The sequence below is a fragment of the Vipera ursinii genome, assembly GCF_947247035.1.
Source record: "Vipera ursinii genome assembly, chromosome: 4".
In the NCBI taxonomy this organism is placed as follows: domain Eukaryota; kingdom Metazoa; phylum Chordata; class Lepidosauria; order Squamata; family Viperidae; genus Vipera; species Vipera ursinii.
This window is the reverse complement of record NC_139514.1, coordinates 5,053,496-5,080,450: the sequence shown is the minus strand read 5'-3', so window position 1 is coordinate 5,080,450 and position 26,955 is coordinate 5,053,496. Positions and strand designations below refer to the sequence as shown.

Below are 26,955 nucleotides of genomic sequence, written 5' to 3'. Positions count from 1 at the left end.
ACTATTTAGCTATCATAAACTAGCCATACCCTTGTGTGTGTGTATACATACGTACATACACACACACACACATAAACATACACACACATATACATACACACACACACACACACACACACATATATATATATACACATATATATATAAAAAAGGTAAAGGTTCCCCCGCACACGCCTGCTAGTCGTTTCCGACTCTAGGGGCCGGTGCTCATCTCCATTTCAAAGCTGAAGAGCCAGCGCTTGTCCGAGGACGTCTCCGTGGTCATGTGGCCGGCATGACTAGATGCCAAAGGTGCACGGAACGCTGTTACCTTCGCACCGGAGCGGTCCCTATTTTTCTGCTTGCATTTTTACGTGCTTTCAAACTGCTAGGTTGGCAGAAGCTGGGACGAGTAACAGGCGCTCACTCTGCTACGCGGCACTCGGGATTTGACCCGCCAAACTGCCGACCTTCTGATCGACAAGCTCAGCATCCTGAGCCACTGCGTCCCTACATACATACACACACACACACACACACACACATATATATATATATATATGTATGTATGTATGTATGTACGTACGTACGTGTGTGTGTGTGTGTGCACACAACTTATATTTGCTGATGTTTTATTTAAACTTGCATTTGTGTCTGTCTGTATAATGTGATTTATTACTTTTAGGCCTACGACTTACAACAGTTTATTTAGTGACCATTCGCAGTTACACCGCCGAAAAAAGTGACACATGACCCTTTTTCACACTTACGACCAAATTCAGACGCTTGGCAACTGACTCACATTTATGACGGTTGCAGCCTCCCGGGATCACGTGATCCCCGTCTGCGACTTTCTGACAAGCAAAGTCAAAGGGGCAAAGCCGGATTCGCTTAACAACCTGAGGGATTCACTTCTAAGTGTGGCAAGAAAGGTCGTAAAACGGGGCAAAATTCACTTCCCAACTACGTCCCACATAGCAACCTAAATTCTGGGCTCCGTTGTGGTCGTGAGTCGGGGACTATCTGTACTCTTGTATAGCAGTGGTGGCACGACCTCTGTAGATGCCCTACTACGCTCAATAAAAAGTAAATAAAAATTCATGCTTTCATTCACATTTTTTTTTGATGGGGCCTGGATTCTAATGAACAAGCCGTTGGTTCTATTTCAGATCAGCCATGAGCAGAATAACTCTGTTTCTTTCTATCCCTTTTCCACCTTTTAGGAGAACGGCTACACCCATATACACACCCCGATAATTACGTCCAACGACTGTGAGGGTGCTGGCGAAGTCTTCAGAGTTGAGGTAAAGGTCCGGATAACCTTAACCCCGACATTTTTGACTGAATCAATGCCTGTCGCCAAAGTGCCCATTCTCTGGATACGTTTGGGATTCGGCTGCCATCGTTTCCCCATCCAGATTCATAGACTATTGGAGCTGGGAGGTCATGTAGACCAGGGGCCTGCAACCTTGACAACTTTAAGACTTTGTGGACTTCAGCTCCCAGAATTCCTCAGCCAGGTCACTTAACAGCTGCGTTTGCTTATCAGCAGGAATTTGGGGGGTCAGTTGTGGCCGTAAGCCGAGGATTTACACCGGATGAGGGCACCGATATATCTACGGAGAGTGTTTCTCAGTGGTTACACCCAGTTGCCCAAAGCACCTACCTATCCATATCCATTTGTGAGCATTTCGTGCTACAGCAAAAATGTCTTTCTTAGATCCGCTGCTTTGGCTGCAGCATTGCCTTAACTCCTGCGATCTTGAAAAACCCAGTTAAAAAAATTAAGTGACTTGGATAAGATCTCTGCATCTCTAGTTTAGCTGACATTTTTCTTCCTGCTGTTTGCCTGTTTCTGATCGAGTTGATTGCAAGCTGCACTGTTTAGGTGACCAAACAGCTCTTCTTTTACAGAATGGCAAACCTAAAATATTAATTAATAGCAGTATTACAGTATCTCAGGGGCTGCCACAAGGAAGAGGGGGCCAGGTTGTTCACCAGAGGGAAGGACGAGAAACAATGGTTGGAAACTGATCAAAGAGAGAAGCTACCTAGAATTAAGGAGAAACTTCCGGACAGTCAGGACAATTAACCAGTGGAACAGCCTGCCACCAGAAATCGTGGGCGCTCCATCACTGGAGGTTTTTAAGAAGAGGCTAGAGCAGGGGTGTCAAACTCAATTTCATTGAGGGCCGCATCAGCATTGCGGTTGCCCTCAAGGGGCTGGGTGGGTATGGCCAGGGTGGGTGTGGCCTACTGGATGGGCGTGGCTAGAGTGCATATGGCCTGGGTGGGCGTGGCCAGCTCTCCATCGTTCGCATCAAGGGTGCCTATGGGGGCCTGGGCAGGAGTGGGACAGATCTGAGGGTCTCTGGCAGGAGGAGGGTCTCTGGGCCAGGGCCAAGGCAGCGGGGACTGTTCCCTCACTGTTTCCAGGATGGCTTCGCGGGCCACATGAAACCACTTCGCGGGCCGGATCCGGCCCCCGGGCCTTGTGTTTGACATGTCTGGGCTAGACAGTCACTTGTCTGAGATGGTATAGGTTCTGCTGCTTGAGCGGGGGGCTGGACTAGAAGACCTCCAAGGTCCCTTCCAGCTCTATTCTATTCTAATGTCTGCATCAAGGAACTAGCAACTCGGACAAAAAGAATCGAGCAGCAAACAACAAACCAATCAAGGAACCGCCAAGAACACTGACATGGCAAAGCAGTACTGTAGGTAGTCCTTGACTTATCACCACAGTGGACCAACAAAATTTATGTTGCTCAGTGAGACATCTGTTAAGTGAATTTTGCCCCATTTCATGACTCATATTTATTTACGCTTGGCAACTGACTCGTATTTACGATGGTTGCAGTGCCTCGGGGTCACGTGATCCCCTTTTGCCACCTTATAATAATAGAGCTTGGAAGGGATCTTGGAGGTCTTCTAGTCCAGCCCCCTGCTCAAGCAGGAGAACCTATATACCATTTCAGACCAGCCCTTTCCTGCTCCGTTTGTTAAGTGGAATCATCGCAGTTGTTTAGTTAATAACACAGTTGTTAAGTGAATCTGGCTTCCCCATTGACTTTGCTTGTCAGAAGGTTGCAAAATGGAGATCACGTGACAAACCACCACCACCCCTCCCGGGACACTGCAACCGTCATAAATGTGAACCAGTTGCCAAGCTTCGGAATATTGATCATGTGACCACGGGGATGCTGCAACGGCCTTAAAATGGTCATAAGACACTTTTTTTAAAAATTATTTTTATTTATTTTATTTTATTTTATTAGATTTATATACCGCCCTTTCCCGAAGGACTCAGGGCGGTTTACAGGGTATTTAAAACAAGAAATACAAAAGTTAAAAACAATTTTAAAAAATTACATCAATCCCTGAAAAAAAGTAAAAACCCCAATTAAATTTAAAATTAAAATTCTCAGCCTGGGCCAGAGAGCTTGAAGAGCCAGGTCTTCGGGTCCCGGCGGAATGAACGGAGGTCGGGGGCAGTCCTAAGCTCCACGGGCAGCTGGTTCCAAAGGGCAGGCGCACCCACTGAGAAGGCTCTCCCCCTGGGTGTTATCCGCCGGCAATCTTTTACCGGCGGCACCCTGAGCAGGCCCTCCCTGTGGGAGCACACTGGACGAATGCCATTGTAACTTTTGGTGGTCAATAAACGAACTGTTTTAAGTTGAGGACTACTTGTATACGAACAGAGAACAACCTTCACAAAGGCATTGCTTTCTTGTTGTTAGTTGCGAAGTCGTGTCTGACCCATCGCGACCCCATGGACAACGTTCCTCCGGGCCTTCCTGTCCTCTACCATCTTCTGGAGTCCATTTAAGCTCACGCCTACTGCTTCAGTGACTCCATCCAGCCACCTCATTCTCTGTCGTCCCCTTCTTCTCTCGCCCTCCACCTTTCCCAGCATGAGGCTCTTCTCCAGTGAGTCCTTCCTTCTCATTAGGTGGCCAAAGTATTTCAGTTTCAGCTTCAGGATCTGGCCTTCTAATGAGCAGTCAGGGTTGATCTCCTCTAGGACTGACCGGTTTGATCGCCTTGCAGTCCAAGGGACTCGCAGGAGTCTTCTCCAGCACCAGAGTTCAAAGGCCTCCATTCTTTGGCGCTCAGCCTTTCTTATGGTCCAACTTTCACAGCCATACATTGCAAAAGGCATTGCTTAGCGACTGAAAATTCCAGGCCCAATTGTCACAAGTTGAGCTGTCCCCAAGGGAAACCAGCCTAATTTTTAAACCATGGTTTTAAGTCTGCCTTTTGAAATAACTTAAGAATGATCTTAAATATTTTGGAATGCTATGACATGCACCTAGGGAAGCAGATGGTGCTAATATTCCTAGACCAGGGGTAGGCAACCTCGGCTCTTTTATGACTCATGGACTTCAACTCCCAGAATTCCTGAGTCAGCTGACTCAGGAATTCTGGGAGTTGAAGTCCATGAGTCATAAAAGAGCCGAGGTTGCCTACTCCTGTCCTAAATGCACCGAAGGCTTTTGATAACGTAATCTGGCAATTTATGATTCAATAACTAAACGAAATGGATTTCGGAGAAAACCTTACAAATATAATTAAAACAATTTATCATAGACAAAGAGCTTAAGTAATCGTAAATGGAAACTTTACAGAAAACGTTAATATTAAAGAAGGCACAAGATAAGGGTGTCCATTATCCCCATTGTTATTTATATTAACATTGGAAGCACTGAATAGAAATATTAGGCAAGACTCAGAAATTAAAGGACTGGAGATAAAAAAGATGAAAAATATAAACTACAACCATTTGCAGATGACTTGGTCTTTGCATTGGAAAAGCCTCTTGAGACAAGCCTCAAGCTTATGAAAAAGATAGAAGAATTTGGAGAAGTGGCAGGATTGAAAATAAATAGAGAAAAGACCAAAGTGATAACTAAAAACCTTACAGATAAACAAAAAAATCAATTGTCAGAAAAAAACAGACCTTCAAATAGTTAAGAAAAATCAAATACTTGGGGATATATTTAACAGCAAGATGTGCAACAATAAAAGAAGACAACTATGTAAAAATATTAAAACAAATAAAATTAAACCCGGAAAAATGGAAAAATCTACAACTTTCAATGCTAGGGAGAAGAGCAACGGTGAAGATGAATATTTTACCAAAACTACTCTTTTTATTTCAAACAATACCTATAAAACTGGGGAATTTTTTTTTTTTGATGAATTAAATACATTGATTTTGAAATTTGGCAAGGAGGAAAAAAAGCTAGAATTAGATCAGACATGTCAAACACAAGGCCCGGGGGCCGGATCCGGCCCGTGAAGTGGTTTCATGCGGCCCACGAACCCATCCTGGAAACAGTGAGGGAACGGCCCCCGCTGCCTTGGCCCTGGTCCAGGGCGGCCGAGAGCCAATGTACAATTTCGTGGTGGCCATCTATGCTGAAACACGTTCAGTCTTACCTTCACAAGGCCATCTGAAAGCAGCGAGGGACCGGTCCGTGCCGTGTCGGTACTGCCCCTTGGGCACACGCTGGGGAGCTATCACCCTTTGTGAGAAATGAAGAAATTGCACCATCGCCTGGAAGTGGCCAGCACATGGCCCTGCCTACTTCGGGCAGGCTAGGGGCTGGGCAGCGTTGCGGTTCTCTTCAGATTCATGCCACCCGGCTCAGCCTCTCGGCGCTGTGAGGAGAACACCCCGTTGCCTGCCAAACTGGGGGCTGGGCAGCATTGCACTGGTAACATCGACTCTCATGCTGCTTATGGCATCCCCTCCCATAGAGCCCACCAAGCCGGATATGTGAAGTAGGCGAGGGCCATGTGCTGGCTACTTATAGGCGATGGTGCATTTCTTCATTCCTCACGAAGGATGACACTTCCCTAGCTGTGTTTCTTGCCTGTTTTTCTCCCTCCCTCCTTCTCCCACCACTGGAAGGAAGGAAGGAAGGAAGGAAGGAAGGAAGGAAGGAAGGAAGGAAGGAAGGAGAGGGAGGGTCTGAGGGAAGTCCTTCCCTGCTGCCCTTTCACCATCCCCTGCCCCCTCTTCCTGGCCTATCCTGGGGGGTCTCCCATCCCATCCAGGCTTCGTCTCAATCTTGCCAAGACTGAGTGGCTGTGCATATCGGCATCTCGGACTAACCAGTTCATTCCACCTTTAACGATGGGGGGGTGAGGTGTTACCCCACAGTTGATAGGGCTCGCAACTTGGGCGTCCTCCTGTATTCACGGCTCAATTTTGAAGACCATATAGGTGCCGTGACCAGGGGGGCTTTTGCCCAGGTTCGCCTGGTGCGCCAGTTGCAGCCCTACCTGGACCGAGATGCCCTGCGCACAGTCACTCATGCGCTCAGACCTCCCGATTGGACTACTGCAACGCTCTCTACATGGGGCTGCCCTTGAGGACCACCCGGAGGCTTCAGCTGGTGCAGAATGCGGCCGCGCGAGTTGTGATGGGGGCTTCCCGATACTCCCATGTAACACCTCTACTCCGCGAGCTGCATTGGCTTCCGGTTGCCCTCCGGGTGAGATTCAAGGTGCTGGTGATGACCTATAAAGCCCTAAATGGCTTGGGTCTGGGATATTTGAGGGAACACCTCCTGCCAGCATCAAGTTCCCTTCGTCCAGTGCGCTCGCACAGGGAGGGTCTTCTCAGGGTGCCGCCGGTAAAAGACTGCCGGCGGATAACACCCAGGGGGAGGGCCTTCTCTGTGGGTGCGCCTGCCCTCTGGAACCAGCTGCCCGTGGAGCTTAGGACCGCCCCTGACCTTCGTTCATATCGCCGGGACTTGAAGACCTGGCTCTTTGAGCTCTCCGGCCCAGGCTGAGAATTTTTAACTGGGGTTTTTATTTTAAGGGATAATTTAATCTTTTTAAATTGTTTTTTAACTTTTGTATTTTGTACTGCTTGATTTTAAATACCCTGTAAACCGCCCTGAGTCCTTCGGGAAAGGGCGGTATATAAATCTAATAAATTAAATTAAATTAAAATTAAATTAATCCTATTGCTAAGGGAGCTTTGGATACAAAGCCAGGTCTCCTCCCATGGAGAGGGAGTGGGCCTCCCTCTTGACTTTGCCCTCGTACCCATCACGAGCAACCTGGCTAAGGAGAGCAGGCACAGCAGCAGCAATGCAGCTGGGTGCTCCCTTGGGGAAGTGGGGCTGGGCTTAGTGCCGCGGATGCTTGAGGGCTAGGCTGGGCATTTGACCTCTGCACCACCGTCCAGCTTCCCCCCGCATGGCCTAAGAGGAACAGTGAGGCTCCTCCAGTGGACCATACCTTGGCACTTGCCCTGGTCCCATCTTCTTCTGCCAGAGACCTTCAGATCTGTCCCACTCCTGCCCAGGCCCCCATAGGTACCCTTGATGTGAAAGATGTAGAGCTGGCCATGCCCACCCAGTAGGCTGCACACACACACACCCCCCCGAGGGCAACTGCAATGCTGATGTGGCCCTCAAGGAAATTGAGTTTGACACCCCTGAATTAGATGGTTGAAAATGCTACAAGAAGCGAAAGAAAATGGAGGATTTGGCCTGCCAGATTGGGCTTTATGTTATCAAGCATCTGTATTAACTTGGTTAAAAGAAGGGACAACTCTGAGAGATAAAAGATTACTATACCTAGAGGGACATAACCTACAACTCGGATGGCATGCCTTCTTACGGTATGCTAATTTGTGTCCGTAAATTCAAGGATTACCTGTATTTAAGCAATTGCAGTTAAAATGTACTGTAGCTTAGGGGGCTGTGGCCACACAATTCTGTTGCTCCAGGGTTGCCAAACGTGTGTATCAGGGTTTGGATAACATGTGTGAGCCAAACTTGGCTTTTTTGTGTGTGTGTGTGGTTTATTGAATGCTTCTCAAAATTGCCTGGCCCTCAGCTGAGGCCAGAAAGAGGGGATTGATAGAGATACAGGAATGTTTCAAAAGATCAAGGAACAACTATGAATCTGCGGGAAGATAATAGGAAAAGAAAGCAAACATCGTTCCCTCCCCACAGCTGTATTTCCAGGTGGGGTGTTAAATGAAGCAAAAAAAAATCTGATTTTTCTTTGTTTCCTTGCTGTATTTGAAGGCAGCCCTTGGGTCTTGAAACTTCCACCCGTGATTTTTGCAAGAAAATGATATTTATTTTTTTTTGCAATCAGAGTTAGAAAACAAACTTTAAAAGGGGGGAGGGATCAGAAGGGATAGGCTTACAGCTGCAACCTTTTATCGCCTCCCAGATGTTTTCGTCCAGCTGTGAAACTTTTAGTCTCTTGCCAAATTGTCTATTAGCTTGCAATTTGCAATTTAATATCACATCTGGTGTCTGTGAGCGCTGTCTGGCTTTTGGAAGGGATTTTAAATCTATAATTTGAGTTGTGTATAACTTTATTTATGGATTTGTTGAATTTATATAGCCATCCATCTCAATGGAGACCTTGGAGAGTAGCATAGATCGCCCTCAATCAATCAATCAGGATAGATCTGCAAGGGACCTTGGAGGCCATCTAATCCAGCCCCTGCTCAGGCAGGAGACCCTGTACCATTTCAGACAGGTGGCTGTCCAGTCTCTTCTTAAAGACATCCAGTCATGGAGCACCCACAATTTCTGGTGGCAAGCTGTTCCACTGGTTAATTGTCCTCACTGTCAGGAAGTTTCTCCTTAATTCCAGGTTGCTTCTCTCCTTGATTAGTTTCCACCCATTTTTTCTTGTCTTGCCTTCTGGTGTTTTGGAAAATAGGTTGAAACCCCCCCCCCCTTTCTTTGTGGCAGCCCCTTATTTAGCACCTGCCTCATACAGCAACCCTTTGCAGTTAAGACACTTATGAAAAAGGAATTTTGCGACCAGTTCTCAACATTACGACCTTCACAGATCTGCAGAGCAAAGGAGGATTGGAGTAAGACAGGGGTCTTCAAACTTGGCCCTTTTATGACTTGTGGACTTCAACTCCCAGAATTCCTCAGCCAGGCATGCTGGTTGAGGAATTCTGGGAGCTGGAAGTCCACAAGTCATGAAGGGGCCATAGTTCCCCCATGCTGGCTGAGGAATTCTGGGAGTTGAAGTCCACAAGTCATGAAGGGGCCAAAGTTTCCCCCATGCTGGCTCAGGAATTCTGGGAGTTGAAGTCCACAAGTCATGAAGGGGCCACAGTTTCCCCCATGCTGGCTGAGGAATTCTGGGAGTTGAAGTCCACAAGTCATGATGGGGCCATAGTTCCCCCATGCTGGCTGAGGAATTCTGGGAGTTGAAGTACACAAGTCATGAAGGGGCCAAAGTTTCCCCCATGCTGGCTCAGGAATTCTGGGAGTTGAAGTCCACAAGTCATGAAGGGGCCAAGGTTTCCCCATGCTGGCTGAGGAATTCTGGGAGTTGAAGTCCACAAGTCATGAAGGGGCCAAAGTTTCCCCCATGCTGGCTCAGGAATTCTGGGAGTTGAAGTCCACAAGTCATGAAGGGGCCACAGTTTCCCCCATGCTGGCTGAGGAATTCTGGGAGTTGAAGTCCACAAGTCATGATGGGGCCATAGTTCCCCCATGCTGGCTGAGGAATTCTGGGAGTTGAAGTACACAAGTCATGAAGGGGCCAAAGTTTCCCCCATGCTGGCTGAGGAATTCTGGGAGTTGAAGTCCACAAGTCAGGAAGGGGCCATAGTTCCCCCATGCTGGCTGAGGAATTCTGGGAGTTGAAGTCCACAAGTCAGGAAGGGCCAAGTTTGAAGACCCTGGGAATGAGGCCATAAAGAAAGTCATTTTACAGCCACTTTCCTTAATGACTTAGTGGCTAGTCCCAATTGTGGTCGCTCAATGAGGACCATCTATATGGGCCTGAAGATGCTACATCAGGAGTGAGAAGGTTTGAGTTTAGGGCTCCCTCATCTTGGGGGGGATTTAAATCAGTAGTTATCCCTTGACTCACGCCACTTCATCCAGTTAATATTGGCAGGTCGAATTGGTGAAGGAGTGAGATTCAGGTAGTCCTCGACTCAACGACCACAATTGGGCCCCAAATTTCCATTGCTAAGCATGACAGTTATTAACTGAGTATTGCCCTGTTTTACGACCTTTCTTGCCACAGTTGTTAAGTGAATCACCGCTGCTGTTAGTCACACGGTTGTTAAGTGAATCTGGCTTCCCCATTGAACTTGCGTGTCAGATGGTCGAAAAAGGGGATCGCGTGACCCCAGGACACTGCAACCGTCATAAGTACTTGCCAGTTGCCAAGCCTCCAAATTTTGATCACGTGACCATGGGGACGCTGCAGTGGTCGTAAGTGTGAAAACTGGTCCTAGCTCACTTTTTCCAATGCCGCTGTAATTTCGAATGGTCACTAAATGAATGACTACCGTGTGCTCCAGGAAGAAAAGCAGGATATAAATCCAACCAAGTTAAATAAGTAAACCTTGTTCTCCAACCTGATCCTCTAAAAAAATGTGTTGGGACTTCAATTTCCAGAAAGTCCCAGCCAATCAGCACCTCCAGAATTCCAGGAGTTTGAACTTTTTAACGTAGAATTATGATCGATTATATGCTATCAAGTTATTTTTGACTCTCACTGAAACCTTTAAATTCAGGATAATATTTGCTTTATCCTGACATGGAAAACCTTTATCCTTCAGTGGTTGTTGAATTGCATGTTGTGCTACTGGACTGGTTGGCTGAGTAACTCTGGGCCAATCGCCAGGAGACACTGGATTCTAGTCCCGCCTTAGGCATGAAAGCCAGCTGGGTGACTTCGGCCCAATCACCAGGTGATTGTGAGTTCTAGTCCCACCTCAGGCATGAAAGCCAGCTGGACAACTTTGGACCAATCACCAGCAGACTCTGAATTCTAGTCCCGCCTTAGGCATGAAAGCCAGCTGGGTGACTTTGGCCCAATCACCAGGTGATTGTGAGTTCTAGTCCCACCTCAGGCATGAAAGCCAGCTGGACAACTTTGGACCAATCACCAGCAGACTGAATTCTAGTCCCGCCTTAGGCATGAAAGCCAGCTGGGTGACTTCGGGCCAATCACCAGGTGATTGTGAGTTCTAGTCCCACCTTAGGAATAAAAGCCGGCTGGGCAACTTTGGACCAATCACCAGGAGACTCTGAATTCTAGTCCCGCCTTAGGCATGAAAGCCAGCTGGGTGACTTCGGGCCAATCACCAGGAGATTGTGAATTCTAGTCCAGCCTTAGGCATGAAAGGTGGCTGGGTGACTTTGGGCCAATCACCAGGTGACTTTGAGTTCCAGTCCTGCCTTAGGCATGAAAGCCAGCTGGGAGACTTTGGGCCAGTCCCTCTCTCTCAGCCCAACCCACCTCACAGGGTTGTTGTTGTGGGAAAAATAAGAGGAGGAAGTTGTGCTGGATATGTTTGCTGACTTATTTGTAAAAATAACAAAGGCAGGATACAAACAAATGCAATAGATATTTGGAAAATACCGATTCTCAGTCTCGGGGCTACATCCACGTGGCGGATCTGGGAAGATGTCCGATTAATAGGTTGACGCCTCGTTCAGGCCCGTAACCAAATCGAAACTGGTAATTTAGCTGGCTTTACAGCTTGCACGCTGCCCGTTCGGTTCTCCTTCGTTTGGATGCCAAATTTCGGATTCTGGTCATGTCTCTGCACGTATACAAGAGTCTTCTTGCTGTTTGTTCATCTGTTGCGTAGATGATGGCTTGGTTTAAGGGGCAGTAGGAAAACAAGGGCAATAGAATACTGGCAGGGTAAAACTCAGTTTTTGGTTGTTATTTTCTTCCCAGCGGTCGAAAACAGATGAACTTAATTTAGGAAAACCTGAACATGCTTAGCAGGTTTAATTTAATTGCTCCTGGAGCAAAAATGAACCAGATTCCTCCCTTCCCCATCCTCCCCAGCCATGCCAAATGTCCTAAGGGTTGGATAGAAGCTTTTTTTCTTTTTTCTTTTTTTTTTAAAAAAAGAGCATTTTATTTCTTTTTTTTTAAAAAAAAGCCCTTTTGGGGCAGTTCCATTTGGCAGCCTCTTCCTTGTGACCTCGTCACTTCCAACCCTTTGTATAAACAAGCGATTATCTTTGCAAAAAAATAAATAAAAATGATGCCGCCTTTGCTTACGTTTGGCACCGTTTGCTGGCCGAACAAGTTTAGCTGCTTGGAGGTGGGGGGGGGGAGGAAAAAGAGTTGGTTGAGGTGCTTCGGACTTTTTCAGCCTAGGGATAGTCCTCGATTTACGACCACAATAGAGAATAGAATCCCAGTCGCTAAGCAAGGCAGTGGTTTAAGTAAGTCACGCCTGATTTTAATGTCCTTTTTTGGTCATGGTTGTTAAGCGGATCACTGCAGCTCTTAAGTGGCCATTAAGTGAATCCAGCTTTCCCCCATTGACTTGGCCGGTCAGAAGCAGGTCGCAAAACAATGAAGTCGTGACCCTGGGATGCCACAATCGTTGTAAATACAAGCCAATTGCCAAGAGCTTGAATTTTGACTCCGTGACCGTGAGGAGGCTGCAACAGTCATAAGCGTGAGGACCAGTTGTAAGTCACTTTTTGCAGTCTTGTTGTAACTTGGAGTGTCACTAAATAAATGTAAATTGAGGATTACCAGTATTTCGAGTCACTTAACAGCCGTGTCACTTAGCAACCGAAGTTCCTGTCCCAAATGTGGTTGCAAGTTGGAGGTTTATCTCTGTGGTGCAAAAAAGGGAGAGATCTTGAAGTAATTCACCTCTCCTTTTTTATCCCTCTGCTCTACAGCATGAAATACACAGGTAGTCAGTCCTCAACTTACGACCACAGTTGAATCCCCAAATGTTATGTTGCTAAGTGAGATATTTGTTAAGTCAGTTTCGCCCCATTTTACGCAGCTGTTGAGTGAGCCATTGCAATTAATAAGTTCAACACATAGTTGTTAGGTGAATGTGGCTGGCCCCCTTTGACTTTGCTTGTCCGAAGTTCGCAAAAGGGGGTCATGTAACCGTCATAAATATGAGCCACTTGCCAAGCATCTGAATTTTGATTACATGGCTGGGGATGCTGCAGTGGTTATCAGTGTGAAAAAAATGGTCGTAAGTCGCATTTTTCAATGCCGTTGTAACTTTGAATGGACACTAAACGAATAGTTGTAAGTAGAGGACCGCCTGTATAGCTACTTGGGAAGTGTCACGAAGACCTCAATTGGGTCTCCAATAGGATAGAATCCATAATTTATGGGGTTTTTTATTAAAGAGTTTTACAAAAACAAAATTTTACAATATATCCCCAAATCCCTCCCACCCCAAACCCACCCACTTCCCCCCCCCACTTCCCAGAGCTAAATACAGGATTATAGTTACAATAATCATATTCTAAATAAAAATTATGCATAATATACAATTAACCAAATTTATAATGTGCTTTAACTCCCCTTTAACATAACTACAAACAAAGTACCAATAACAATATCCCACTAAAATCTACTCATAAGCTAAATGGAACTTTTTAGTCCCATATTTGTTCTGAATATAATTTATGCATCTCCTCCAAACTGAAATATATCTTTCCTGTGAATGATCTTTCAAATAAGCAGAAATCTTAGACATTTCTGCAAGATTCGAAACTTTAAACACCCATTCTTCTATAGTGGGCAAACTATCCTTCTTCCAATATTGTCCCACGCATAATTTATGTTTTGAGTTGGCTGATCTAGAGTAAGGGCCGTGATTCTTGACTTGATGGGAGACTTATGGAAAAGTTCTCATGTAGAGCAGAGGCCCCCAACCTTTTGGGCACCAGGGACCGGTGTCTTGGAGAGAGGTTTTTCCGTGGACCAGAGGGTGCGTGGTTTTGTGTGCTGCCTGCATCCCACGGATGGGGCTTTGCTTGTTTGTGCGGACCGGTGGCTGGCAAGCCACGGCCCGGTACCAGTCCACGGCCCGGGGGTTGGAGACCCCCGGTCTAACAGAATGACAGGAGGGATAGGAAATAAAGAGGGCTAAATCAGAGAAGGTAACGCGGTAGGAGAACCAAGATTTTAGCTTCTTACGGGCTCCCCCATTTTTAACCCACTGGATTTTTTCTTAAACCTCCCAGCCATAACTGGTCTCCCCCAGCTGAAGGCCGAATCTGCAGGTCTCCTCTTGAGAAAGACATGGCCCGTTTCTCATTGACGTGATCTAGGTCTCTCCCCTTTCCTTTCTCCATGCAAAGATGTCCTGGCCACGTAGAACAGAGGCCCCCAACCTTTGGGGCACCAGGGACCACCGTTTCCGTGGAGAGAGGTTTTTCCATGGACCGGAGGGGATGTGTGGTTTTGTGTGCTGCCTGCATCTCGTGGATGGGGCTTTGCTTGTGCGGACCGGTTGCTGGCATGCCGCGGACCGGGACCGGTCCACAGACCGGGGGTTGGGGACCCCTGATGTAGAGCAGTGATGAGAGTTGGTCTGCCTTGTAAATCCATAAGTCCTCGATTTACGATCACAACTGAGACAAGCATTTTCATTGTTAATCAGGGAAGTTGTTGAGTGTGTCACATCCAATTTTTTTGACCGTTTTCATCACTTAACAAGTGACATGGCTGCAGAACCATGCGGTCTTTAGGCAAATCTGGCTTTCCCGTTTCACTTTGATTTATTTGTATCCCCCTTTATTATTTTGACAAATAAAGGAGGCAAATATACCTAACAGGCCTGCCTCCTCCTATTATCCTCATAACAGCAACCCTGTGAGGTGGCTGAGAGAGAGGGACTGGTCCAAAGTTAACCAGCCGGATTTCATGCCTAAGGTGAGACTAGAACTCATTGTCTCCTGGTGATTGGCCCAAAGTCACTCAGCTGGCTTTCATGCCTAAGGCGGGACTAGAACTCACCGTCTCCTGGTGATTGACACAAAGTCACTCAGCTGGCTTTCATGCCTAAGGCGGGACTAGAACTCACCGTCTCCTGGTGATTGACACAAAGTCACTCAGCTGGCTTTCATGCCTAAGGCGGGACTAGAACTCACCATCTCCTAGTGATTGGCCCAAAGTCACTCAGCTGGCTTTCATGCCTAAGGCGGGACTAGAACTCAACATTTTCACAGAGATTGTCCCAAAGTCACCCAGCTGGTGGGACTACAACTCACCGTCTCCTGTTTTTTAGCCTGGTGCTTTAGCCACTAGACAAAAATGTCATTGCCAGAAACCAGCTTGCAGTTTCCATTGTACAGACACCACTGTACTTAGTTTTGATTTGTATTCTACAACGTATTATTTGTATACAATAATAAAAGAATGAATTTGAGGAGAAATCATGCTTGATTATTCCAAATGATTGATTGATTTGTGAAATTTGCATGCTCCAAGGCTATTTTTTCCTGCCAGGCTTACTCTACGGATCTTTCTACAGAGCTGATGTGATTTTTGCACAGTCGTCGCTAGGATACACTGCTAAATTTATTTATTTTTATTACAATAAACTCCTTTGCAAGTCATCTGTTTTCAAAATACTCAGAGGGCTGATGTTTGGCTGCCTCTGGGGAGAGATTAACCCAATTTCAGAATGTATTAATTAATTTTCCTACTATTTAATTCCTGCAGCCTGCAAATGAAGAGAGAAAACCCAGAGAAGAAGACAATTTCTTCAATATTCCGGCATTTCTCACAGTCTCGGGACAGCTCCATTTGGAAGTCATGAGTGGGTATGGCTCACAGGAATTTAAGCATGATTTTAGTCTGTAGTACCGGTAGTCCTCATTTTATGACCACAAAAATGGGCGTAAGTCACTTTTTTCAGTGCCCTTGTAACTTTGAACGGTCACTAAACGAGCTGTTGTAAGTCGAGGACCACCTGTGTACAGAGTTGCACGTGGCTTCTTTGTAAAGCTAGAAAGATGAGTTATAAATCAGATTTAGCTACCTTCCTTCTCTTTTTCGTTTTACCTCATGAATTACGCAGGTAAACCTCGACTTAGAACCACAATCAGGATCAGAATATTCACTGCTATCGTAAGATGGTTAAGTGGTAGTGTCTGATTTTGCAACCTTTTTTGCCACCTTGTTACTTAAGGAAACCCCTGTCGCTAAGCGAATCTAGTTTCCTCCCTTGACTTTGTCAGAAACCGGCTGGGCAGGGTTCAAATAGCGATCTTGTGACCCCAGGATGCCTCCGACTGTTGTAAGTACATGCCAGTTTCCAAACCCCCAAATTCTGATCTGTGGAGAAGCTAATGATGGTCGTAAGTGGAAGGATGGTTGTAAGCCACGTTTCTTTGGCGCCGTTGTAATTTCCTGATTGTGGTTGTAACTCGAGGCCTCCCTGTAATTCTTCCAAGATGGCGCTGGATAGATCCAAATAATAATTGATTAAAGCAAACAATCTTAATTTCACAACGAAGCAGGCCCCCTTGTTCGGAAGATGCTTCTCAGAAGACGTGGGTTCAAGGGGGGGAAGAGTTAAGAAGCCTTTGTGATAACCGTTTTCTTCTTATTTTACTCTTATCAAAGACCTTTAACTACCCCACTGCCTCACACGTTCGTGTGAGAGGATGAATAAACGCCAATCCAAAATATGCATGGGAACCACAACTGAATCCAAAATCTCCATTGCTAAGCGAAAAAGTTTTTGGGAAAACCCAGTTTTGCCTGTTTTGCGACCCTTCTTGCCACCGTTAAGTGAATCGTGGCAGTTCTTAAGTTAGTAACACGGCTTCCCCCATTGACTTGCTTATCAGAAGGTCGCAAAAGGGGATCATGTGACCCCAGGGACGCCGCAACCGTCGTAAGTACATGCCAGTTGCCAAGTGTCCAGATTTGGTCACCATGGGGATGCCGCAATGGTCACAAATGTGAAAAATAGTCATAAATCCCTTTTTCCGAGGCTGTTGTAACTTTGAACAGTCACTAAACAAATGGCTGTAAATCGAGGACTACCTGTCTCCTAGAAACCGTTTCCCCCCCCCCTAAAATACTGTCCAGATCCACCTAACCGGCCTCTCTTTTATAATCCATTAAAGGTTGGGTTATCACTCTCCTTTGAAGATCTGGGAGTGGCATTCTGGCTCCAGAGAAGAAAGAATCCTGTCCAAACATCTCTATGTATAGCTGCTCTAAATTTAGTTTTGCATTTGATCTATTTAGAAAACCTCTTGTTCGTTTGGGTGTTTTTAAAAATAAAAAAAGGAACACACTGTTGGAGAACAAAGTGTGAAGCCCTAAGCCAACATCCTGTGTAGAGGCCTGTTTGTTTATTCTACTGGGTGATGTGGTAAACAGGGCGAGGTGACATCAGAATAGAGATTTTTTTTTAACTCCGCCAGCATTTTAGCTGGATTATTTTACTGATTACTATACGGGGTCCTCGTCATAACAAACATCCATTTAGTGACTTCGAAGTTACAACAGCACTGAAAAGACTTGGGCGCTATCTAACAAAATGAAATCCAGTGGTGAAAAAAGTAAGGTTCTGCATTTAGGCAAGAAAAACCAAATGCACAGGTATAGTATAGGTGGTACTTTGCTCAATAGTAGTAACTGTGAGAGGGATTTAGGAGTCCTAGTGGGAAATCCCTTAAATATGAGCCAGCAGTGTGCTGCAGCTGCCAAAAAAGCCAACACAGTGCTAGGCTGCATTAACATAGATAGATAGAATCAAGATCATGTGAAGGGTTAATACCACTTTACAAGGCTTTGGTAAGGCCACACTTGGAATGGTGCATCCAGTTTTGGTCACCACGATGTAAAAAAGATGTTGAGACTCTAGAAAGAGTGCAGAGAAGAGCAACAAGGATGATCAGGGGACTGGAGGCTAAAACATATAAGGAGCAGTTGCTGGAATTGGGGATGTCTAGTAGTTTAATAAAGAGAAGGACCAGGGGTGACATGATAGCAAGCGTTCCAGTATCTCAGGGGCTGCCCCAAAGAAGAGGGAGTCAAGCTATTCTCCAAAGCGCCTGAAGGCAGGACAAGAAGCAACGGATGGAAACTCATCAAAGACAGAAGCAACCTAGAACTAAGGAGAAATTTCCTGACAGTTTTTAAGAGGAGACTGGACAGCCATATGTCTAAAATGGTATAGAGTTTCCTGCCTGAGCAGGGGGTTGGACTAGATGACCTCCAAGGTCCCTTCCAACATTATTATTATTATTATTATTATTATTATTATTATTATTATTATTATTATTATTATTATTATTATTATTATTATTATTTTATTATTGCTACTACTGCTACTACTGCTACTACTAGTTCTGACCGGTTTTCACAGTTACGACTGTTGTAGCATCCCCAAAATTCAGATGCTCGGCAACTGACTCATATTTATGACGGTTGCAGTGTCCCGGGGGTCAGGGGATCCTCTTTGGCGACCTTCTGACAAGCAAAGTCAACGGGGAAACGGGCAGGTTACTAACTTACCATTTGCAGTGATTTATTTAACAACAGCGGCCAGAAAGGTCGTAAAATGGGGCAAAACTCACTTAACAACTGTCTCGCTTAGCAACAGAAATGTCGGCCTCTATGGTGGCCATGAGTTGAGGGTCACTTCCATTGTCTTTCTTTAAAGTATTTCAGTTTTCTTTCTTTTTCTTTCTTTCTTTCTTTTTTTTTTGGAAGAGTTTTGTTATTCTAGCCCACCCGGTTTTCTCTCAATCCTGCATTTGTTTTCCCATTTAATAATAATAATAATAATAATATAAAGTTGGCAGGGTCCTCGGAGGTCATCTAGTCCAACCCCCTGCTCAGGCAGGAAACCCTACACCATTTCAGGCAAATGGCTGTCCAGTCTCTTCTTAAAAACTTCCAGTGTTGGAGCACTCACAACTTCTGGAGGCAGGTTGTTCCACTGGTTAATTGTTCTAACTGTCAGGAAATTTCTCCTTAGTTCTAGGTTGCTTCTCTCCTTGATTAGTTTCTATCCGTTGCTTCTTGCCCTGCCTACAGGTGCTTTGGAGAATAGCTTGACTCCCTCTTCTTTGGGGCAGCCCCTGAGATATTGGAAGACTGCTATCATGTCCCCCCTCACCCTTCTCTTTGTTAAACTGGACATACCCAATTCCAGCAACCGTTCCCTGTATGTTTTAGCTTCCAGTCCCCTAATCATCCTTGTTGCTCTTCTCTGTACCCTTTCTAGAGTCTCGACATCTTTTTTACATCGCGGTGACCAAAACTGGATGCCGTATTCCAGGTGTGGCCTTACCAAAGCATTGTAAAGTGGTATTAGTACTTCACTTGATCTTGATTCTATCCCTCTGTTAATTTCAATCCTCATTCATTCCCTCTAGAAGAGATTAGTGATTTTCAAACTTGGCTACTTTAGTATGTGTGGGTTTGATTCTGGTAATAATTACGTATTCATCACATTCTTTGCAGCTCTTCTGTTTTTTCCCATACATTTTTTTTTGCAGTAATCTTTCCTGTATATTCTTTTTTCCCCCCTGGTTGGTATCCCCTTCTACTAGATCATTCAACCAGGTGTTCCTTTTCATGCCTATGATTAGCATCAATTCATGCAGGTCACGTTTTCATTTCTTTCTTCTTTTCTTCCCTATCTCTTTTTCTCCAGGATCAAGACTTGATATTTCCAGTTCTTGCTTTGTCCTGTCTTCAGACTCGCTCGTCGCATTCGTCTCCTCAGTCATTTATTTTCTCACCGTTTTACAGAATAACAAAATAGCAGAGTTGGAAGGGGCCCTGGAGGTCTTCTAGCCCAACCTCCTGCTCAAGCAAAAGACGCTATACTGGTTCAGACAAATGGTTGTCTGATCTCTTCTTAAAAACCTCCAGTGTTGGAACATTCAAAACTTCTGGTGGCAAGCTGTTCCACTGATTAATTGTTCTCCTTAGTTCTAGGTTACTTCTCTCCTTCGTTAGTTTCCATCCGTTGCTTCTTGTCTTGCCAGTAAACATTCAGCTCCATCCAGTCGCTCCGACTCTACCCCAAATTAAGGGATGTCAGGGTCCTGCCCTCTGGTACTTTGGAGAATAGCTTGACTCCCTCTTCTTTGGGGCAGTCCCTGAGATCTTGGAACACTGCTATCATGTCACCCCTCACCCTTCTCTTCATTAAACTACGCATACCCAATTCCAGCAACCGTTCCCTATATGTTTTAGCCTCCAGTCCCCCAATCATCTTGGTTGCTCTTCTCTGTACCCTTTCTAGAGCCTCGACATCTTTTTTACATCGCGGTGACCAAAACTGGATGCAGTATTCCAGGTGTGGCCTTACCAAGGCATTGTAAAGTGGTATTAGTACTTATATATTTATATTTATTAAATTTTTATACCGCCCTTCTCTCGAAGGACTCAGGGCGGTGTACAGGGCAATAAATATTAAAATACGAAATACAAAAGTTAAAAACATTAAATAATTATGCCTGATATAATACATTAGTTAAAATCCATGTTAAAACCCCAAACCCATCAGACCAGGCCAGCTTGTTCAAATAAATAAGTTTTTAGATCACGTCGAAAGGAGCGCAGGTCGGGGCCCATCCGGAGCTCGACCGGTAAGCGGTTCCACAGGTCTGGCGCGCCCACAGAGAATGCCCTCCCCCTGGGGGCCACCAGTCGACATTCTCTGACCGGTGGTACCCTGAGGAGACCCTCTCTGTGGGAGCGCACTGGACGGAGGGAGGTTGACGCCGGCAGCAGGTGTTGCCGTAGATAATCCGGACCCATGCCACTTCACGTGATCTTGATTCTATCCCTCTTGTTAATGCAGCCTAGTACTGTGTTGGCTTTTTTTGGCAGCTGCAGCACACGGCTGGCTCCTATTTAAGTGATTGTCCACTAGGACTCCGAGATCCCTCTCACAGTTACTACTATTGAGCAAGGCCTATACTATACTTGTGCATTTGGCTTTTCCTGCCTAAATGTAGAACCTCACTTTTTTCACCATTGAATTTCATTTTGTTAGATAGCGCCCAGTGTTTGAGTCTGTCCAGATCCTCCTGTATCTTAAGCCTATCTTCTGGAGTGTTGGCTGTTCCTGCCAGCTTGGTGTCGTCTGCAAATTGGATGAGTTCCCCATCTATCCCCTCGTCCAAATCGTTGATGAAGATGTTGAGGAGCTCTGGGCCCAGAACAGAGCCCTGGGGCACCCCGCTACACACTTCCTTCCATGTAGAGTGATTGTCTGCTAGGATTCCTTTTCACAGTTAGTACTGTTGAGCCAGGTACCACCTATAGTACTATACGTGTGCATAACATTATAGAAACAAACAAGTCTGTTAAGTATCGTGGGTAGACTAATCAGGACAGATGACAGGACACCGAGTTAGTGCTCAGCTTTATTGTGGATGGAACAAGCAAACTCTCCACAGCTCAGCTCCTTTAAATACTGTTGCCAGCAAGCCGGCGGCCAATCCACATCCTTAAAGGGTCCCGCCAGAACGGCCTGACCAATAGGACGGGAGTTTGACGCCACCTGTTGTTGCCGGGTGTCACGCAGCTGATGCCCGGCTGAGCTGTCAGGTTAACATATAACACTAAATATATAACAAAGTCAATCGTGGTTTTACTTTTGTTTCCTTTTTCCAAGTCTGCATACAAATGGACTGAAGCTTAACTCACCTTATTAGTCAATGCGACAACTTTAATGGCAGTTTGAGGTTACAAGGGCCCTGCAAATAGTGACCTATAACTGATCCTCACACTTATAACTGCTGCAGCATCCCCACGGCCACGTGATCAAAGTCAATTGTCGCATGTTTATGATGGATGCACATTTCCACGATTGCCATTTGCCTTCTTCCCATCCTCTTTCCGACAAGCAGAGTTGAGGGGAAAGCCAGAGTCGCTTAAAAACCTCACGATTTATTTAACGACTGCGGTGATTCGCTTAACAGCTGTGGCAAAAGTCACAAAACTGGGCGCGACTGACTGAATAGCCACCTTGCTAAGCAACGGTTCTGGTTTCAATTGTGTTTGTACCTTTTGGGTAACCTTTCGTGGCTTGGACGGTTTTAAAATGGAAGTGCATTTGTTTTGCTTCCATGGAAATTTTACGTACTCGTGCAGACTCTTAATTTGAGCCCTTTGCTGGACAAAATTTTACTGACTGAGATGCCAGACCAGGTGTGGTTTTGTTTAGTTTTTGGGGAAGGTCAAAAAAAAAGGTAATAAACTCAGCTGTTTGCTCATCATCTTATTGCTGATAGGCTTAATCTCTGTTGCGTCCCTTGCAGCTTTCAGATTGCTCCAAGGACAGAGATACAGATGATGTTTGATTCTTGTTTTCAAAACAAAAACAAAAAACTTAGCGTACCAAGCCTTTTGTGGGGGGTTTTTTCAGCCTAAATCTGCTCTATTTGGGGTTCAAAACCCTGGTGGTTTTTTTTTTAATTCAAATGTGCACTAAGTTGATTCAAAGATGTCTGAAGCAACTGCTTGTCAGTCTGTGCTTCAAACACTGATTTAGTTCGAGGTTGCTTCTCTCCTGGATGAGTTTCCATCCGTTGCTTCTTGTCCTGCCTTCAGGTGCTTTGGAGAATAACTTGACTCCCTCTTCTTTGTGGCAGATGTTGGAAGATTGCTATCGTGTCAGTCCTAGTTTTTCTTTTTACTAGACTAGACATATCCAATTTCTGCAACTTTTCTTCATATACTTTAGCCTCCAGTCCCCTAATCGACTTTGATGCTCTTCTCTGCCCTCTTTCCAGAATCTCAACATCTTGTTCATATCCTGGGGATCAAAACTGGATGCAATATTCCAAGTGTGGGCTTACCAAGGCATTATAAAAGGGTACTAGCATGTGATCTTGATTCTGTCCCTCTGTTTATTAGCAACTGCAGTACATTGCTGGCTCATACTTAACAGAATAACAGATTCCCTTCTTAAAAACTTCCAGCTTTGGAGCATTCATAACTTCTGGAGGCAGGTAGTTCCACTGGCTAATTGTTCTAATTGTCAGGAAATTTCTCCTTAGTTCCAGGTTGAATCTCCCCTTGATGAGTTTCCATCCGTTGCTTCTTGTCCTGCCTGCAGGCGCTTTGGAGAATAGCTTGACTCCCTCTTCTTTGACGCAGTCTCTCAAATATTGGAAGACTGCTAGCATGTCACCCCTAGTCCTTCTTTTCATTAAACTTCCCAACAAACGGATGTCCAATCTTTTCTTGAAAACCTCCAGGAATGGTGCACCCGAGGTAAGCCATTCCACTGTTTAATTGTTCTAAACAGTCAGGAAAATTCTCCTTGTTTCTAGGTTGCTTCTCTCCTTGGTTAGTTTCCATCCATTGCTTGTCCCCAAGGTGCTTTTTCGGGAGGCAACTGGATTTTCTTGTTTTTTCCATTCCCCGCTATCCAGTCAGAGCTGAAGGAGCTTCTTGGATGAGTGGCAAAACATCTTCGCTGTTGTCATGTTATCCTAGCCATTAAACTTTTCATTAAACTTCCCGACAAGTGACTATCCAGTCTCTTCTTGAAAGCCTCTAGTGATGGTGCACCTCAGGTAAGCCATTCCACTGGTTAATTCCGGGGCCTTCAAACTTGGCCCTTTTATGACTTGTGGACTTCAACTCCCAGAATTCCTCAGCCAGGCATGCTGGCTGAGGAATTCTGGGAGTTGAAGTCCACAAGTCATAAAAGGGCCAAGTTTGAAGACCCCTGGGTTAATTGTTCTAACACTCAGGAAGTTTCTCCTTAGTTCCAGGTTGCTTCTCTCCTCGACGAGTTTCCATCTGTTGCTTCTTGTCCTGCCTTCGTCAGGTGCTTTGGAGAATAGCTTGACCCCCCCTTTTCTTTGTGTCAGCCCCTCAAATATTGGAAGACTGCTCCCACGCCACCCCATATCACTTGTTTAAAACTTTGCTAAGACCTCAAAACAGATTCAGGTTATCTGGCTAGCAGACATTGAAAAGTCAAGGACTAACCTGTATGTGAGCATTTCCACGTTCGGGTGTCTCAGCATGAGTGCGCACTAGCCGGAAGGCAGTATTTCAATATCTTTTTGTGTTGTTTTTCACATTGCAGGGCATTTACTAAAGTGTTCACTTTCGGCCCAACCTTCCGAGCAGATAATTCTCAAACCCGCAGACATCTGGCGGAGTTTTATATGGTGGAGGCCGAAGTATTTTTTGTTGACACGCTTCAGGATATAATGCAGGTAAGATTCCCCAGGAGAAACTGTAAACGGAGCTTTTTCTGGGTGTGTTTCTGAAGGTTGCAGATTTTGTGTATTTAATTCAAGGTTTCTCCCCCGCGCCCCCATTTTATAGGAGGAATACCCTATTTTCCCCAAAATAACTAATCGGAAAATAAGCCTTAGCATGATTTTTCAGGATGCTTGTAATATAAGCCCTACCCCCAAAATAAGCCCTAATTAAGATTGTACCGTATTTCCCCAAATATAAGATTCTAACTGGAAAATAAGCCTTTTGGAGCAAAAAATAATATGAGACCCAATCTTATTTTCAGGGAAATATGGTAGACAGCTGTCTGGAAGCTAGAGATATGCCTTAAGAATTTTTAAAGAGCCAGAATTTTCAGATTTTCTTCGGTTTTTGTATAACATCTTGAGGTAACTTGCCACATATTTTTTTTAGATTTGGGGTTTATATTGCAGGGCTTGTGTATTTCCCATTTGAGAACTACAGCGACTTACAGTCACAATAGAGACTGGACTTTCGGTTGGTAAAACAAGCCCACTGTTAAATTTGCTGTGACCGATTTTATGAACGTTTTTGTTAGAGTTTTAAAGCGAATCAGCACAGCCATTAGGTGAATCATGCAGTCATTAAGTGAATCCAGCTTCCTCCACTGAACGGTCACTAAATGAATGGTTGTTAAGTCAAGGACTGCCATATAGAAAACACTATCATCTCTTTTCAGTTATAGCTAGAGTGGATTAAAGATAAAAGGTAAAGGTTCCCCTGCACAGGCGTGCTAGTCGTTTCCGATCCTAGGGGCCGGTGCTCATCTCCGTTTCAAAGCCGAAGAGCCAGCGCTTGTCCAAGGATGTCTCTGTGGTCATGTGGCCGGCAAGACTAGATGCCAAGGGCGCACGGAACGCTGTTACCTTCCCACCGGAGTGGTCCCTATTTTTCTACTTGCATTTTTTCGTGCTTTCGAACTGCTAGGCTGGCAGAAGCTGGGACGAGTAACAGGCGCTCTCTCTGCTACGCGACACTCGGGATTCGACCCGCCAAACTGCCGACATTCTGAGCGACAAGCTCAGCGTCCTAACCCACTGAGCCACCATGTCCCTATATAGAGTGGATTAGGGAACTGCACAAAAAAAAAGGTTTAGAGCAGGGGGTCCTCAACCTTGGCAACTTTAAGACTTGTGGACTTCAAGTCCCAGAATTCCTCAGCCAGCTATTTGAGGAGTTGAAGTCCACAAGTCTTAAAAGTTGCCAAAGTTGGAGACCCCTGGTTTAGAGTTAGACAGGATGCTATAAATACACGTTCCCTAGTCTTTATCTTACATGGTTGGATAGTTGCTTGAATGAAAAATCTGATGAAAACATTTTTATGAACTTCTAAAAGACAATCACATGCATTGCCACTAACTAAGTCATTTTTAATGTTTGTAATTGGCTCAGTGGGTTAGGACGCTGAGCTTGTCAATCAGATGGTCGGCAGTTTGGCGGGTCGAATCCCGAGTGCCGCGTAAACAGAGTGAGCGCCTGTTACTCGTCCCAGCTTCTGCCAACCTAGCAGTTCGAAAGCACGTAAAAATGCAAGTAGAAAAATAGAGACCACTACGGTGGGAAGGTAACAGCGTTCCGTGCGCCTTTGGCGTCTAGTCATGCCGGCCACATGACCACGGAGACGTCCTCGGACAAGCGCTGGCTCTTCGGCTTTGAAACGGAGATGAGCACCGGCCCCTAGAGTCAGAAACGACTAGCACGCATGTGCAGGGGAACCTTTACCTTTACTAATCGTTTCTATCCCATCTTTATTAATTTTTTTATTGTTGGTAAGTTTCTATTAAAAAATGAAACAATGTGTTTCCCAGCTGTTGCTTTGACATTAAGGTGATTGGGGTGATTTTGGGCCAATCACCAGGAGATTGCGAGTTCTAGTCCCACCTTAGGCACGAAAGCCAGCTGGATGACTTTGAACCAATCACCAGGAGATCAAGAGTTCTAGTCCCGCCTTAGGCACGAAAGCCAGCTGGATGACTTTGAACCAATCACCAGGAGACCAAGAGTTCTAGTCCCGCCTTAGGCACGAAAGCCAGCTGGATGACTTTGAACCAATCACCAGGAGACGGTGAATTCTAGTCCCGCCTTAGGCACGAAAGCCAGCTGGATGACTTTGAACCAATCACCAGGAGACTGAGAGTTCTAGTCCCGCCTTAGGCACGAAAGCCAGCTTGGTGACGCTGAACCAATCACCAGGAGACTGAGAGTTCTAGTCCCGCCTTAGGCACGAAAGCCAGCTGGGTGACCTTGGGTCAGTCACTGTTTCTTACCCCAACCCACCTTACAGGGTTGTTGTTGGGAAAAATAGGAGAGGAAGGAGTATTACATATGTTTGCCACTTTGAGTTAATTATAAAGTAAAAAGGCGGGGGGGGGGGAAACACCAAATAAATATTAAAGGTGCTGCTCTAATTTACAGTGGAATGCAGTTCCTGATTTCACTATTTGTAAGGCAGGAAAATAATTTAAAAAATAAATAGCCAAATGACTCGAGGAGCTTGCAATTTCAAAGAAGGGGTCCCGTCAATTTTCCTCTACTCTTCCACCATTTTCCTCCTTTTTACCAGCTCTTTCTTCCACCCATAATGTTACCTTCCTTTTCTTTCTCCTCTTTTTCATTCTTTTTTTTTCCAATTCTAGCCAAATTTTGCTACCTCAAGGGCCAGGCCACCTTTTTTTTTTGCTGGGGGTGGGGAGGGGGAAAGAGCTTGCATTTTGCTAAGGTTTTACATTTTTAAAAAATGGTTTCCTGGAAATAATTCCAGCAAAGAAGAATGGAAATATTTGCCGGCTTTTGTTGACTCTGCAGTTTTTGCTCAGGGTGGAAGTTTGAGGAATGGAAAGTTCCTCTCCTTTGGGGGAAACGGAAGCGGGTTTGGGTCACAGGTTCACGACCCCATTCTCACACACGGCGCAAGATAAAAAGGAAAAGTGTGACATGTTTACATCTCCC

The 26,955-nt window shown here is 45.4% G+C and overlaps 1 protein-coding gene across 1 annotated transcript in view; it reads left to right on the top strand.

The window, feature by feature from the left end:
• Window positions 1–26,955, top strand: part of NARS2 (asparaginyl-tRNA synthetase 2, mitochondrial) — a 63,437-nt gene that overhangs the window by 11,708 nt on the left and 24,774 nt on the right. Inside the window, exons 6-8 of the mRNA XM_083362141.1 lie at window positions 1,203–1,283; window positions 15,460–15,560; window positions 23,828–23,960. Coding sequence (XP_083218267.1) covers window positions 1,203–1,283; window positions 15,460–15,560; window positions 23,828–23,960 — 315 coding nt within the window. The remainder of the gene's footprint in view (window positions 1–1,202; window positions 1,284–15,459; window positions 15,561–23,827; window positions 23,961–26,955) is intronic.